This window comes from Lithobates pipiens, unplaced genomic scaffold (genome assembly GCF_037356315.1).
Source record: "Lithobates pipiens isolate NorthernLeopardFrog02 unplaced genomic scaffold, aLitPip1_a1.2 Scaffold_25, whole genome shotgun sequence".
Classification (NCBI taxonomy): domain Eukaryota; kingdom Metazoa; phylum Chordata; class Amphibia; order Anura; family Ranidae; genus Lithobates; species Lithobates pipiens.
In genome coordinates, this window is record NW_027507787.1 from 166,443,378 (window position 1) to 166,459,009 (window position 15,632).

At 37.7% G+C, this 15,632-nt stretch overlaps 1 gene segment (V, D, J or C); it reads left to right on the forward strand.

Annotated features, from left to right (window-relative positions):
- The first annotated feature begins 14,997 nt into the window (after nucleotides 1-14,997).
- Nucleotides 14,998-15,393, forward strand: LOC143929790 (T cell receptor beta variable 12-3-like). The segment is given in 1 exon segment: nucleotides 14,998-15,393. A coding segment is annotated over 1 exon segment (396 nt).
- Nucleotides 15,394-15,632: the final 239 nt, after the last annotated feature.

The following is a 15,632-nucleotide window of genomic DNA, read 5'->3' on the forward strand; positions in this document are numbered from 1 at the left end:
TGGCAATCCGCATCTGGTGGCAGGCGACGTGGCAAGTGACAATCCGCAATGTGTGGCAGGCAACGTGGCAAGTGACAATCCGCAATGTGTGGCAGGTGACGTGGCAATCCGCAATGTGTGACAGGCTACGTGGCAATCCGCATCTGGTGGCAGGCGACGTGGCAAGTGACAATCCGCAATGTGTGGCAGGCAACGTGGCAAGTGACAATCCGCAATGTGTGGCAGGTGACGTGGCAAGTGGCAATCCGCAATGTGTGGCAGGTGACGTGGCAAGTGGCAATCTGCAATGTGTGGCAGGCAACGTGGCAAGTGACAATCCGCAATGTGTGGCAGGTGACGTGGCAAGTGGCAATCCGCAATGTGTGGCAGGCAACGTGGCAAGTGACAATCCGCAATGTGTGGCAGGTGACGTGGCAAGTGGCAATCCGCAATGTGTGGCAGGCTACGTGGCAATCTGCATCTGGTGGCAGGCGACGTGGCAAGTGACAATCCGCAATGTGTGGCAGGTGACGTGGCAAGTGACAATCTGCAATGTGTGGCAGGCTACGTGGCAAGTGACAATCCGCAATGTGTGGCAGGTGACGTGGCAAGTGGCAATCCGCAATGTGTGGCAGGCTACGTGGCAATCTGCATCTGGTGGCAGGCGACGTGGCAAGTGACAATCCGCAATGTGTGGCAGGCAACGTGGCAAGTGACAATCTGCAATGTGTGGCAGGCTACGTGGCAAGTGACAATCCGCAATGTGTGGCAGGTGACGTGGCAAGTAACAATCCGCATTTGGTGACAAGTGACGTGGCAAGTGACAATCCACATTTGGTGGCAGGCGACATGGCAAGTGACATAATCAGGGTTCCCACTGATTCTGCATTATGGTGAGTTGAACCATTTAATTTTATATTACAATGTATTAATAGAAATAATGCGCTTCAATCATCCTGACACCATAACAACCATGGTGCCGTAATGATTGAAGCGCAAATACCAGCCATTTCCCATATAAATTGCCCCCAAAAAAACATATTTTATAGCAGTGCCCCTCCCGAGATTAGACTCTGGATCCGCCCCTGAGCCTTCCCAGGGGCTGGTCAGGAGGACCAGGACCATATCTTCAGCACAACATACTGGACCGGAACCCAGAACCACGTGATATCCAGACCTGACTCCGAGAGGGAATAATTCAAGTGCCTAACCAGACCATAGTTCCACGCCTGCCACCAGAGACAGTGCCCCCCTGTGGCCAGGCTAAACATCTCACAGTCCAGGCAGACTGACGCAGAAGCCAAATTTAGTCAAATAGAAAAAACAAAACTGTAGTTTGGGTAAAGCTTTAACTTTGAAAAACATAGCACGTGCTCTCCAGTAGCCCGCCGCTACACTAGTAAAAAAAAAAGGCAATAAATCTATCCCCTATTTGTAGAAGCTATAACTTTTGCACAAACCAATCAATATACGCTTATTGCAATTTTTTTAACCAAAATTATGTAGTAGAATACATATTGGCCTAAACGAGGCATGTCTAGCCCGCAGCCCAATTGCGGCCCACGTTTCGGTTTCGAATAGCCCACCTGGTAATTTGGATGTATATATCTTTTGTGGCCCCCAACGAATCCCCAAGCGCCAGGGCCACAAAACATATATATTCTGGTTGTCTTGGAGGGGACAGGGAGGGGGTGGGATGAGTGCCATACATACAGTGAGAATTTCCTGATTACGCGGTGGTCTCTATAATAGGAGGTCTCATCTCATGGGCTGCCATTGGACTGTCTATCATAGGAGACGGGAGATTCTTCTGTATGTTATCTATCGGCTCTTATCATGCCTCCCCTCCCTGTCCCTTCCGAGGCTGCAGATGGATGATTTTTGGTGATCAAATACCACCAAAAGAAAGCTCTATTTGTGGGAACAAAGGATATAAATTTTGTTTGGGTATAATGTCGCACAACTGTGCAATTGTCAGTCAAAGCAATGCAGTGCCATATCACAAAAAATGGTGGGAAAAATCTTAAGTGGTTAAAGGCAAATAGGCTGTTCATTTTGCTAGAGAATATGTCCTTTGCAAGGGGATTATCCCCAGAGCTTACTGAATGAGGTGAAATTCTGCTGACTTCCATCATCCAATCCCATGAAAGAAAAAGTCTGTTTTTGTTTTTTTTTTGTTACATTTTCCTTGCTAATGAATGGTTATTCTTTGCAAAATTAACCACATTTACTGAACTAAGGGATAATTTCCCTCGTAAAGTGCACCTTTCCTTGCAAAGTGAAAAGCCTATTTGCCTTTAGTAAATGACCACTATTACTGACAAATTCTAAAGCAGCTTTTGTCTGCAGTACTTTACTATTTTTCCATACCTCCCAACATTTTGGGATGGGAATGAGGGACATCTACTAACAAATGTATGTAGGCATAGACCACGCCCCCTGCCACACCCCCTTAAAGGAGAATTAACCAAAAAAAGCTTAATCAAATCCACAAGGACTTGTTTTTTACCACTACTATTTTTTTATATTGTCTTTTAAAATGTACAAATGCAGCAATTTAGAAATTGGATGAAAGGTTTAGCACTGGGAAACACTTTTTGAAAGATAAAAAGGGAATTTTATATACAACTATATAGATCAGACCAAAATGAGGGACAAATGAGGTGGAATGAAAGACAGAGGGACATTGCTCCAAATCAGGGACAGTTGGGAGCTATGTTTTTCATAGATTGCAGGCGGAGCTGTGCATGTGTAGGGTGTTATTATGTGACTCCTAATTACTGCAGGATTCATTGTCACTTCCTGTTCAACTATCAGCCTAAACTTGTCTTCGCATTTCTAGCGTTGAGCTTGAAGAATGAATTTATCACTCTTTATAGATGGGATAAGATCTTAATTCTTGATGCTCAATGTTGTATGATTGTGGGTTTGACATTTTGCTCCAAAGTTGCTATTACTGTATTATGCGGACGCCTTAAGAGTTCCCTTCACTGGAACTAAGGAGCCAATCCAAACTCCTGAAAAACAACCCCACACCATAATCCCCCTCCACCAAATGATTTGGACCAGTGCACAAAGCAAGGTCCATAAAGACATAGATGTGTCCATAAACACTGTATGTGTTAGTTGCGCTATGCCATTTATGGATTTTGTTTAACCACTTGCAGACCGGACCATTTTGCTGGTCAAAGACCAGACCACTTTTTGCGATTCGGCATTGCGTCGCTTTAACTGACAATTGCGCGGTCGTGCGACGTGGCTCCCAAACAAAATTGACGTCCTTTTTTCCCACAAATAGAGCTTTCTTTTGGTGGTATTTGATCACCCCTGCGGTTTTTATTTTTTGCGCTATAAACAAAAATAGAGCGACAATTTTGAAAAAAAACGCATTATTTTTTACTTTTTGTTATAATAAATATCCCCCAAAAATATATATAAAAAAACTTTTTTTTCCCTCAGTTTAGGCCGATACGTATTCTTCTACATATTTTTGGTAAAAAAAATCACAATAAGCGATTATTGATTGGTTTGCGCAAAAGTTATAGCGTTTACAAAATAGGGATAGTTTTATAGCATTTTTATTAATAATTTTTTATTATTTTTGTTTTTACTAGTAATGGCGGCGATCAGCGATTTTTATTGTGACTGAGACATTGTGGGGACATCGGACATTTTTGACACATTTTTGGGACCATTGTCATTTATACAGTAATCACTGCTATATAAATGCAGTGATTCCTGTGTAAATGGCACTGGCAGTGAAAGGGTTAACCAGTGGGTGGCAGTGTAGGGGTTAGGTGTTCCTAGGGGTGTGTTACTAACTGTGGGGGGGTTGGGCTTTCATTTAGTGAACACTGATCTCTGCTTCAATCACATGGAGCAGAGATCAGCGTCACTAGTTGCTAGGCAGAATGGAGAAATGTTGTTTACACAACATTTCCTCCATTCGGCCGCTCCGTGAGACGATCGCGGGGATGCCCGCGGCGATCGAGTCCGCGGGTCCCGCGACCGGACTCACGGGGGTCCCGACCAGTGCGGGAGTGCGCCGCCGGCGGCGCGCTCCCGATGGCAGGGCGGCATTGAATATTGGACGTACCTGTACACCAATATGCCTGCCCGTGCCATTCTGTCGACGTACATCGTCGTGCACTGGTCGGGAAGTGGTTAATTAAGCAAGCCTAGCCAAGCCTAGCTCAGACCACCCTACTGGGGCAAGATTCTTGAGCATCTTACAGCTAACCAGTATCTTCTGCTCCCAGTGAGACACAGAATAGCACAACACCTCTTCCTTTCAGCCCTCTCCAGTTGGTGCTTTTCCCAGCTGCCCTCTCTTCTTCAAGGGGTTTTCTATTCATAAGACTCCTCCTGCTCTCAGGTATCACTGGGTAATGTAGTTCATTTCCCAGTGATGGTAATGATTCTGTACTCCCTCCAGACTACATCTCCCAGAATGATGCAGCCTAAAGTAAATTACAGCGAAAAAGCACACCTGCTGCTGCCATCTTGTGGATGAACAGGAGCCCTGCAGAGCCAGTAACATTACCTTCTGTTACACTCTAATAAAGACCAGTCACTGCTGCCACTGTGCCTGTAATTGCGGGGACTGAAACAGCACAGTTCTATTTGTACTCATCTGATTAAACAGAAATAAGCTATAATACCCCCTGTGCCTATCAGCAGAAAAATGATCATTCCAAGGGCAGAATAGGGCAGCCTATGTATATGCCGTAGATATTTACATTTTAAAATAATTTCCAGAGATATTTTGCTGCTGAGCTAATTTATTAAATATTATTACAATAAATCCCTTATGAGACCTTCCGAAGTTATATATGCAATTATGACACAGTAATTAAAGGGCAATTAAACTCAGGGGAAAAAAATGTAATACTGTACACTGCAACTTACAGTCCTTGGTGGAGGTCACTGCATTTGTTTTATTTTTTTTTCACGCTAAGAATATTTTTGGCAGGTACAGAAAATATTTTTTTATCTTGTCAAAAGTGCAGTGTCCTGATCACTTTGTGTAAACTGCACCAAAGAATACCTTCCTTCCTAGCTATCTTCTGTAAACTACCGATTGCTCTGAAAAGAAGATGAAGAAATATGGATGTTTGCCATCCATATCAGGGAAAATACTAAGGTGACAACCATGGCTCCCTTCATAAATACAATCTATAGATCCCCACCCAGGGACAGAAAGTGTTATTTGCAGGATTACTAGGTGAGAATAAAGCAAAAAAAAAAATTGAACTTTAACTTTTAATCCAAGCACTTTTTGTAGGATGAAATGTTTCTAACTGTTTGAAACCATACACGGGATGAAATATGTTGTACATAAAACCATAAATAATAGAAGCTAAAAGCAAAATCAAACATGGATTAAAAAGTAGATATTAACCACTTAAGGACCGTAAGAATTTCCGCCTTAATGACCAGGCCGGTTTTTGCGATACGGCACTGGTTTGCTTTAACTGACAAATGCGCGGTCGTGCACCCAATCAAAATTATTATTTTTTCCCACAAATAGAGCTTTATTTTGGTGGTATTTGATCACCGGTTTTTATTTTTTGTGCTACAAAAAAAAGAGCAGCAATTCTGAAAACAAAACAAAACAATATTTTATACTATTATGTATTCTTCTACATATTTTTGGTTAAAAAAAAAGCAATAAGCATATATTGATTGGTTTTTACAAAAGTTATAGCGTCTACAAAATAGGGGATAGATTTATGGCATTGTTATCATTATTTTTTCTTTTTACTAGTAATGGAGTTGATCTGTGATTTTTAGTGGGACTGCGACATTGCAGCGGACAGATCGGACACTTTTGACACATTTCTGGGACCATTGACATTTATACAGCGATCAGTGCTATAAAAAAAAAAAAAATTCACCTGGTGATCCAGGCAGTAAGTCTGTTGTTTTTCAACAGAACAGGCTGTCCTGCAAACATTTTAAATTAGTGTTGCAATATATATGACATGATTATAGTGAAATTATAATAAAGAATTACCTGCAGATAAATGTTTTCCCTTAGGTACATTCTTATTTTTTATAATTCATAGGTGGAGTTGTACTGTAGGTTGATATGAGTCTCCCATTCATTGTATCATTCAGTGTCACTTCCTGTTAGCTAAAACTTTAACTCAAATTCAGCTTCAGAGTACAAGCTTCAAATCTGGAAAATGATATGCATTTTACATTTCCTCCTTCCCCTCTACTGTTTGCCTTGTAAGTGACAAGTTTTATGTATTAATGGGATAAGACACGGCATAAATCTTAGTTATATGTGTAGTCTTGTATGGTGTTGTATGAGCTTCTTAAATAATAAAAATAATAATTATTATTATAATACAATAGATTATTCTGTTACAAAATAATCTAAAAGTATTATACTGTTTTATAATTTTTTAATTTATTTCAGGTGCTTATATAGAGCCGTCAATTTACGCAGCACTTTACATACATATTGTACATTCACATCAGTCCCTACCCTCAATAAGCTTACAACCTAAGGTCCCTAAGCCCTTGTACACACGGTCGGACATTCCGACAACAAAATCTGTCCGATTTTGTCAGACGGATTTTGTCCGAAACTTGTGTTGCATACACATGGTCGAACAACGTTGTCGGAAAATCCGATCGTGCGTAACGTGATGACGTAATTTCATTATGATGGGACTATGTTCAGGCTAGTAGCCAATAGCTTTGGTCTAGGAATTTGATCTGAGCATGCGTTGCACTTTGTCCGATCGGAATTCTCTACACACAATCGGACAAAGTCCGATCGGATCATGTTGTCGGAAAGTTTTATAGCCCAGCTCTAAAACTTTGTCCATTGGATATTCTGACGGAAACAGTCCGATGGAGCCCACACACAGTCGGATTATCTGACAACGCGGTCTGATCGGACATTTTCCGTCGGAATGTCCGACCGTGTGTACAAGGGCTAACACACATTCATACATATACTAGGGCCAATTTAGACAGGATCTGATTAACCTGCCAGTATGTCTTTGGAGTTATAATAATTTATAATAATGTTAATAGGAAACTAATAGGAACTAGTAATCATAAAAATTTTTGGGTTTACAAAATTTGTGTACAATTTTTTTTATTGAAAATAGTTTTACATAATAACATGAGAGGTAACAGTTGTAATACATAAATATAACAACAGATATACATACAATCTGTAGTATTAATATATATTTATATATCTTAATTTAAGTTATCAATCAAAAATATATGTCTACTTGTTACGTCTCAGTTCAAGAATCAAAAAATGAACTATAGAAAGTAGAGTACAAAAAAGAGAAGGAAATGCGACCATATAAGGTGCAAATCAAGTGAAAAAATATAAGTCACCATGCTTCAGAATCAGGATTTGTAACCTAATTACCATTTGAAAGTCTATAAAGAAACCAAGGAAACTGAACTAAGAATAAAAAAATAAGACAACAATTATAGCCCAGTCCTCAAGGATATATATAGTATAATATATAAATATACACACATTTGGTCTTACTCAGTACGAATTCTGTAGACTTAATTTTACACGTGTTAAATCAGATTACATATTTTTGCATTTTACATTTTAAGACAATTAAATGATTTAGAAATCATTACATGTGGAGTACGTGTCTGGTGAAAACGAAAGTAATGAGTCTGACATTGTTTATTTATGTGATGTATTGGGTGTTTTTTTTTGTTTTGTTTTTTGCTGTCTGTGGCCCACTGTGGAAATGTGCCATTACATATATTCCATATATATATACAATAGGAATCACTGCAAAATACACTTTATTAATAGTGCAGAGAGTGCATTGCATGTTTTACTTAGGTTACCTTAAATATCACTAATTTAGTATTTTTTAGTTATGGTGGAGCATCATTTTAATTTTGTTAGGAGCATGGAGTTTGTAATTTCTTTTTTGCAACAGCAATTGAGAAGACTCCCTCCAAAGTGAGGCAGAACCTCTCTTAAAGTGTTGTCCCCACCAGATTTCCTTTGGGCCTTTTTCTTGGGGCAGGTAAACATTTTGGGCTTTCCCCCCGCTATGGTCATCATGCAAAATAGAGAGGGTCAATCTCTATTCAGACAGCAATGAAAACCTGACAGGTTTTCTTACTCACCACTTTTTCAAAAAAAAAAAATATATATATATATATATATATATATAATAATAATACTACATTATAGGTGTTAGATACTCTCATAGTGCACAATTCCTGGAAGTCTAAATGAAATTGTATAGCAGTTGTACAATAAGATCATAATGTTTATGAGCAGCTTTAGTAATTAAGTGGTTTAGAACCCTTTTTTTTAAACACATACAAATCACAAACTTTCAGTTCCAAATACTGAAATGCGGAAATAACGTTTTTTTCCTAAATCAAATAAGTTTAATTATCTGATGATTTGAACAATTCAGACTACACATTAATGCTGCACATTAGCATGCAAAAATATATACAAAATGACTACAGTACTGCATAAAAACTCAGATATATTGATGACATACAAAGTTTTCTCTCTGTAATAGTAGTCTTGCTGGCTGCTGATTTTATCCAGACACCAAAGCTGTACATGGCTCAGTCTATGGACAATATATTGCTGACATGGGAACATGAGGACTCCAACTACGATAGAAAGTATTGGTACAGACAGAAGATGGGGACAGATCTTGTATTAATGGAGTACACATCATGCAAGGAAAAAGCTGTAATGGAGCAAGATTTTGGCGATGGAAGATTTATCATTCATCCTGAGAGAACTGAGAAAAGTATTTTGATCATCAGCAAAGTCACCGCAGAAGACAATGCTCTCTATTATGTCCTGTACACATGGTCGTTCTTTCCAACGACAAAATCTGTCTGATTTTTTCCGACAGATTTTGGCCCAAACTTGTCTTGCATACACATGGTCCCACAAAGTTGTCGGACAATCCGATCGTTCAGAACGCGGTGACGTAGAACAGGTATGACGGTTCTATAAAGAGGGCAGTAGCCAATAGCTTTCGTCTCGTAATTTATTCTGAGCATGCGTGGCACTTTGTCCGTCAGAATTGTCTACACACGATTGGAATTTAAATGATCAGATTTTGTTGTCGGAAAATTTTAGATCCTGCTCTCAAACTTTGTGTGTTGGAAATTCTGACAGAAAAAGTCAGATGGAGCCCACACATGATCGGATTTTCCGACAACAAGATCCGATCGCATATTTTCTGTCGAAAAGTCCTATCGTGTGTACAGGGCATTACTGCGCTAGTAGTATCCTCAGTTAGACAAGATTCGCCACAGAGTGTTCAGAAACAAAAGACGCCTCCTTGATAAATTATTACATATAAATATGGCACAGGAAACCTTAGTGCGAATTTATTAAAGCAGGTGCAGTGTCTGTATTGTATCAATGACAGTGCTTTGATCTATTACTTACATGTGTAGAAATTGCCCCATCTTGTTTATATATATATATATATATATATATATATATATATATATATATATTTTGTAAATCTCCTTATGTATTAATGCAGAACTCCAATACTATACTATACTACACAGCTATACTATACTATACAGCTATACTATACTACACAGCTATGATCCACAATCTACTATTAAGATAGCAGTTGCTGATGTTGGGTTATTGGATTAATTTTATTTTAAGAGCTACAGAATACTAGGGAAACCTTTATTGATACTAGCAAGATTATACTTTCTGAGTAAAAAAGGATGCTTACTCTACCACGTTATCTCCATTATAATATACCAGTGTGCAGGGTCATCGGTCTTTGATTTTGACTGTTCATAAGAAGCTCAGATAAACTAAACAGAAATATGGTTGGTTGTTTATTTGGTATGCCTATTATTTTTTTTTCTTCTTTTATACCATTTATGTTATTATTATTATAATTTTCTGTTTTCTTATCTGGATATTTTTGTTGTATAATTATAATTATAACCCCCCCCCCAAAGAAAACCCCAATGCCAACAAACTTGGTAACGAGCATCGTATTGGCCTTTAAAGCTTAGATCTGGGATAAGCTAACTTTATCCATATATCTATATACAAGAGTCATGTGTAAAGGTTGAAGAAACCGCGCTAATCAAATCTGGGTGTGGAATAGACAGAACCAGGCGGTGGGCTCAAAAGCTGTATATATATGTATATTTATAGGTTGCAGCCCCCCCAAAAATGAAGAAAATCCCCAATCGGGGTTTCTACAACAATAAATACGACTTAACAACTGGGGAATCTGGCGCTACCTTTTATCGGAAAAAATAATAATTATAAACACTTAAAAAGATATGTATTTTAGAGGAGAAACTCAAAAAATGGCAGCAGGTCCAATAACACACCAACCTATCTCACAACTAGTAGTCTCATATGTCCAATTACTACCACATGAAGATATTCACTCCTTATCAAATGAAAACCACAGTACAATCCTTTAGAACCCACTAACTTTAGTTCAGTACAAGAAAAAAACAAAAAACACAAGTGTCCTCTGCCAAAATCGTATACAATCGCATGGATTAACCTATTGCGATTCAGACACAATTATAGTAAGTGTAATTTTATCTGATATATTTTTAACCGTGTTAGAAAACTCTATAATTTACCAGGAAAAATTATAAGTAAATTCTGTGAGGAAAATCTGAATAACAAAGAAAGTGATACTTAATGCAACCATAGCCTTAAAATTGCATTAGAGTATTAAAATGTGATTTATCCAACAACTCATCAGCTAAATTAGTAAATAAATCTAATATAAAAGTGCAAAAACTCTTTGAAAAAAGTATAAAGTGCGTTAAAGTACAGGTGAAAAATCAAGATACTAAAGTGCAAAATATATCACAACCACCCAAAGTGAGTCGCAAGACCTAAAAAAATACAAAGAATATATAATAAAAAATATATATATATATAAATAAAAAGTAAAACTAAAAATAAATATAGAAATAAAAATAAAAATAAAAAATAAAAATAATAAAATAAAAATAAATGTAAAAGTGAAACTAAAAGTAAATAAATAAAATAAAAATAATAAATAAAAATGAAAAAAAAGTTAAGTTAAGTAATTAAAAACTCCCCAAAAAGATGATAATATAGTGTCCACTTGTCCAAAATTCTTCAATAATATAAGTCCAACAATAAATGTTCATGAAGTGACTTTAGTGCTTGTTGTGAAATCTTCAAAGTGACTTCCGTGCTCCTCCACAAGGTGCCCCACTCACCAGAAGAATACACCCCTGCAGGGGTAATTCGCCTTTAATCAAATCTGAAGAAATCCAGCCCCTTGGCCCGTATATTATATGATCATTCGTATCCAGAAGGGAATTCCATTTATATCCTCATAAGAAAGAAATTATAATCTCCATAGTGTAATCCGTATAAAAAACCATTTATTTCCACAAAAAATAAAAAACAAAATTCATATGATAAAAAAGGAATGGTAGTCAATATGGAAACACAGTCCACCAAAAATTCTACTTCACATATGCTCCGTGGGTTATTGATCCATTTCTTAGATATCAGCCCCGAAAAAACTGAATAAAAAATGTATATATAATAAAAAACAAACTTAAAAAACACGCTAATGACTCTCTGTCCCAGGGAAACAGGAACAATCCTGAGTAATGTAAATCGCTCCAATAGAAATGATGTTGATGAGCGATATCCCCAGATTAGTTCTGTTTATATAAACATCAATAATATTAATAAGTTCCCCTAGGGTAGAGCCCTTATAGCGAAAATCTCAAGCAAACAGCGGGTACCGCTCGGTGGATACGCAGCGTGCGCTCCAACTGCGTTCCATCCACCGTAGGTGACCCGGAAATGACGTAGTAAGCGTAACTCCGTCGCACGTCGACGACGGAGTTACGCTTACTAGTCATTTCCGGGTCGCCTATGGTAGCTTTCGTCTCGTAACCACGCTGCGTATCCACCGAGCGGTACCCGCTGTTTGCTTGAGATTTTCGCTATAAGGGCTCTACCCTAGGGGAACTTATTAATATTATTGATGTTTATATAAACAGAACTAATCTGGGGATATCGCTCATCAACATCATTTCTATTGGAGCGATTTACATTACTCAGGATTGTTCCTGTTTCCCTAGGACAGAGAGTCATTAGCGTGTTTTTTAAGTTTGTTTTTTATTATATATACATTTTTTATTCAGTTTTGTCGGGGCTGATATCTAAGAAATGGATCAATAACCCACGGAGCATATGTGAAGTAGAATTTTTGGTGGACTGTGTTTCCATATTGACTACCATTCCTTTTTTATCATATGAATTTTGTTTTTTATTTTTTGTGGAAATAAATGTTTTTTTTATACGGATTACACTATGGAGATTATAATTTCTTTCTTATGAGGATATAAATGGAATTCCCTTCCGGATACGAATGATCATATAATATACGGGCCAAGGAGCTGGATTTCTTCATATTTGATTAAAGGCGAATTACCCCTGCAGGGGTGTATTCTTCTGGTGAGTGGGGCACCTTGTGGGGGAGCACGGAAGTCACTTTGAAGATTTCACAACAAGTACTAAAGTCACTTCATGAACAATTATTGTTGGACTTATATTATTGAAGAATTTTTTTGGACAAGTGGACACTATATTATCATCTTTTTGGGGGGTTTTTAATTACTTAACTCTTGTTTTTTTAATTTTTATTTATTATTTTAATTTTATTTATTTACTTTTAGTTTCACTTTTACATTTATTTTTATTTTATTATTTTTATTTTTATTTTTATTTCTATATTTATTTTTAGTTTTACTTTTTATTTATATATATATATATATTTTTTATTATATATTCTTTGTATTTTTTTAGGTCTTGCAACTCACTTTGGGTGGTTATGATATATTTTGCACTTTAGTATCTTGATTTTTCACCTGTACTTTAATGCACTTTATACTTTTTTCAAAGAGTTTTTGCACTTTTATATTAGATTTATTTACTAATTTAGCTGATGAGTTGTTGGATAAATCCCATTTTAATACTCATGCGATTTTAAGGCTATGGTTGCATTAAGTATCACTTTCTTTGTTATTCAGATTTTCCTCACAGAATTTACTTATAATTTTTCCTGGTAAATTATAGAGTTTTCTAACACGGTTAAAAATATATCAGATAAAATTACACTTACCAAATCGTGTCTGAATCGCAATAGGTTAATCCATGCGATTGTATACGATTTTGGCAGAGGACACTTGTGTTTTTTGTTTTTTTCTTGTACTGAACTAAAGTTAGTGGGTTCTAAAGGATTGTACTGTGGTCTTCATTTGATAAGGAGTGAATATCTTTATGTGGTAGTAATTGGACATATGAGACTACTAGTTGTGAGATAGGTTGGTGTGTTATTGGACCTGCTGGCATTTTTTGAGTTTCTCCTCTAAAATACATTTCTTTTTAAGTATTTATAATTATTATTTTTTCCGATAAAAGGTAGCGCCAGATATCCCAGTTGTTAAGTCGAATACAAGAGTCATGTATACTCTCCCTTAAATCTCAGTGTGCTTTGTGTGAGACTTTTCCTGTAATAAAGACCGCTCACTGCTGCTCTCTCTCCTTGTGCAGGGTGACTGGTCTTGTCTCTACCCCCTGTAGTTTTCTACAGGCAGCCTGTAGTGGATGGGTCTTCTGGTCCCCTCCCACATCTCAGGCTATGTTCAGCACAGTGATAATGTCACTGCTACTTTTAGAAGGCAATGGGCACAACTGTAGGTGGAGCTGCATGAGTCCAAGGTCATATTATGTGCAATGTCACTTCTTGTTCAGCTATCAACCTGAATTTGACATCGGATTTTAAATGTTGAGCTTGAATATAATAGAGATTCTGCATTTCCCTCTTTACTTCTGTTGTTTGCCTTGTAAATGATCAAGTTAATTATACATAGCTGTTTGATAATGAGAAGAGGCATTGAATGAATCTTTTGATTATTAACCTGTTAAGGACCGCCCCACGCATATATACTGTGGCAGGATGGCCCTCCTGCACAAAATCACGTACCTGTATGTGATTTTGTGCAGAGGGTCTGGGGTGTGGTGACCCACTCCCACTGCGATTGGACACGTTGGGAGCCAATCAATGGGTCCGGTGAATGGTTAGGTGTCCGATTTGTGCACCGCAATGTCACAGTCCCGCTAAAAATAAATAAATAAAAATTCCATAAATATATCCCATAGTTTGTAGATACTATAACCTTTGCTCAAACCAATCAATATACGCTTATTGGGATTTCTTTTTACCAAAAATATGTAGCAGAATACATATTGGCCGAAATTGATGAATACATTCGATTTTCTTACATATTTTTAATGGGTATGTTTTATAGCAGGGATATGCAATTAGTGGACCTCCAGCTGTTGCAGCACTACAAGTCCCATCATGCTCTGCCTCTGGGTGTAATGCTTGTGGCTGTCAGAGTCTTGCTATTTCTCATGGGACTTGTAGTTCTGGACAGCTGGAGGTCCGCTAATTGCATTTCCCTGTTTTATAGCATAAAGTAAAAAAATTGTTTTTTTTCAAAATTGTCAGCCTATTTTTGTTTATAGCGCAAAAAAGTACAAACCGCAGGAGGTAATCAAATACCACCAAAATAAAGCTCCAGTTGTGGTAAAAAAAAAGGTCATCAATTTTATTTGAATACAGCATCGTGTGACCGCGCAATTGTCAGTTAAAACAACGTAGTGCTGTAGTGCAAAAAATAGTCTGGTCATGAAGGGGGGCAAACCTTCTGGGGCTGAATGGGTTAATGTGCAATATTGTATTCTTTTGTGTATGCATAGGTTTGTCATATTTTACATTTCAATATTTTTTTTTTACACTTTTACATTATGTTAATCACAACCATACACACAACAGACCATCATTTTTAACATATTGCTCTCCCTACCGCTGGGGTGGGGAGCATGTTGTATACATTTGTGTATTCAGGCATTGTTTTTTTTAGTAGTAATGGATGTATAACATATCAGAATAGGTTGACGACATGCAAAGTGTTCTCTTTGTCCCAGCAGTCTCACTGGCTGCCAATGTTATCCAGACACCAAAGCTGCACTTGGCTCAGTCGATGGACAATATATCGCTGACGTGTGAACATAATGACTCCAGCCACTACCGAAAGTTTTGGTATCGACAGAGGATGGAAAAGGAGCTTGTGCTTTTAGGATACACTGCACATAAAGATAAAGCACTAATGGAAAAAGGATTTCAAGATGGAAGAATTACCATTCATCCCGAGAGTATTGAGAGAAGTATTCTGGTCATCAGTACAGCCACTGTAGAAGACAATGCACTCTATTATTGTGCCAGCTCTATCCACAGTGAGGAAAGATTACCGATAGAATGTGCAAAAGGTTCCTCTCCGATATACTGTTACAAGTAATATGACACAGGAAACCAATGTATTAAGACAGGTGCAGTGGCTGTATTGTACTATTGACAGCTGCCAATGTGATGATCATCAAAGGATCTATGGCACCTTATTTGCTTTTGTGATCACATGGGTTGAGAGTAGGGATGAGCCGAACACCCCCCGGTTCGGTTCGCACCAGAACTTTCGAACGGACCCCAAATTCGAACGAACTTTAGAACCCCATTGAAGTCTATGGGACTCGAACGTTC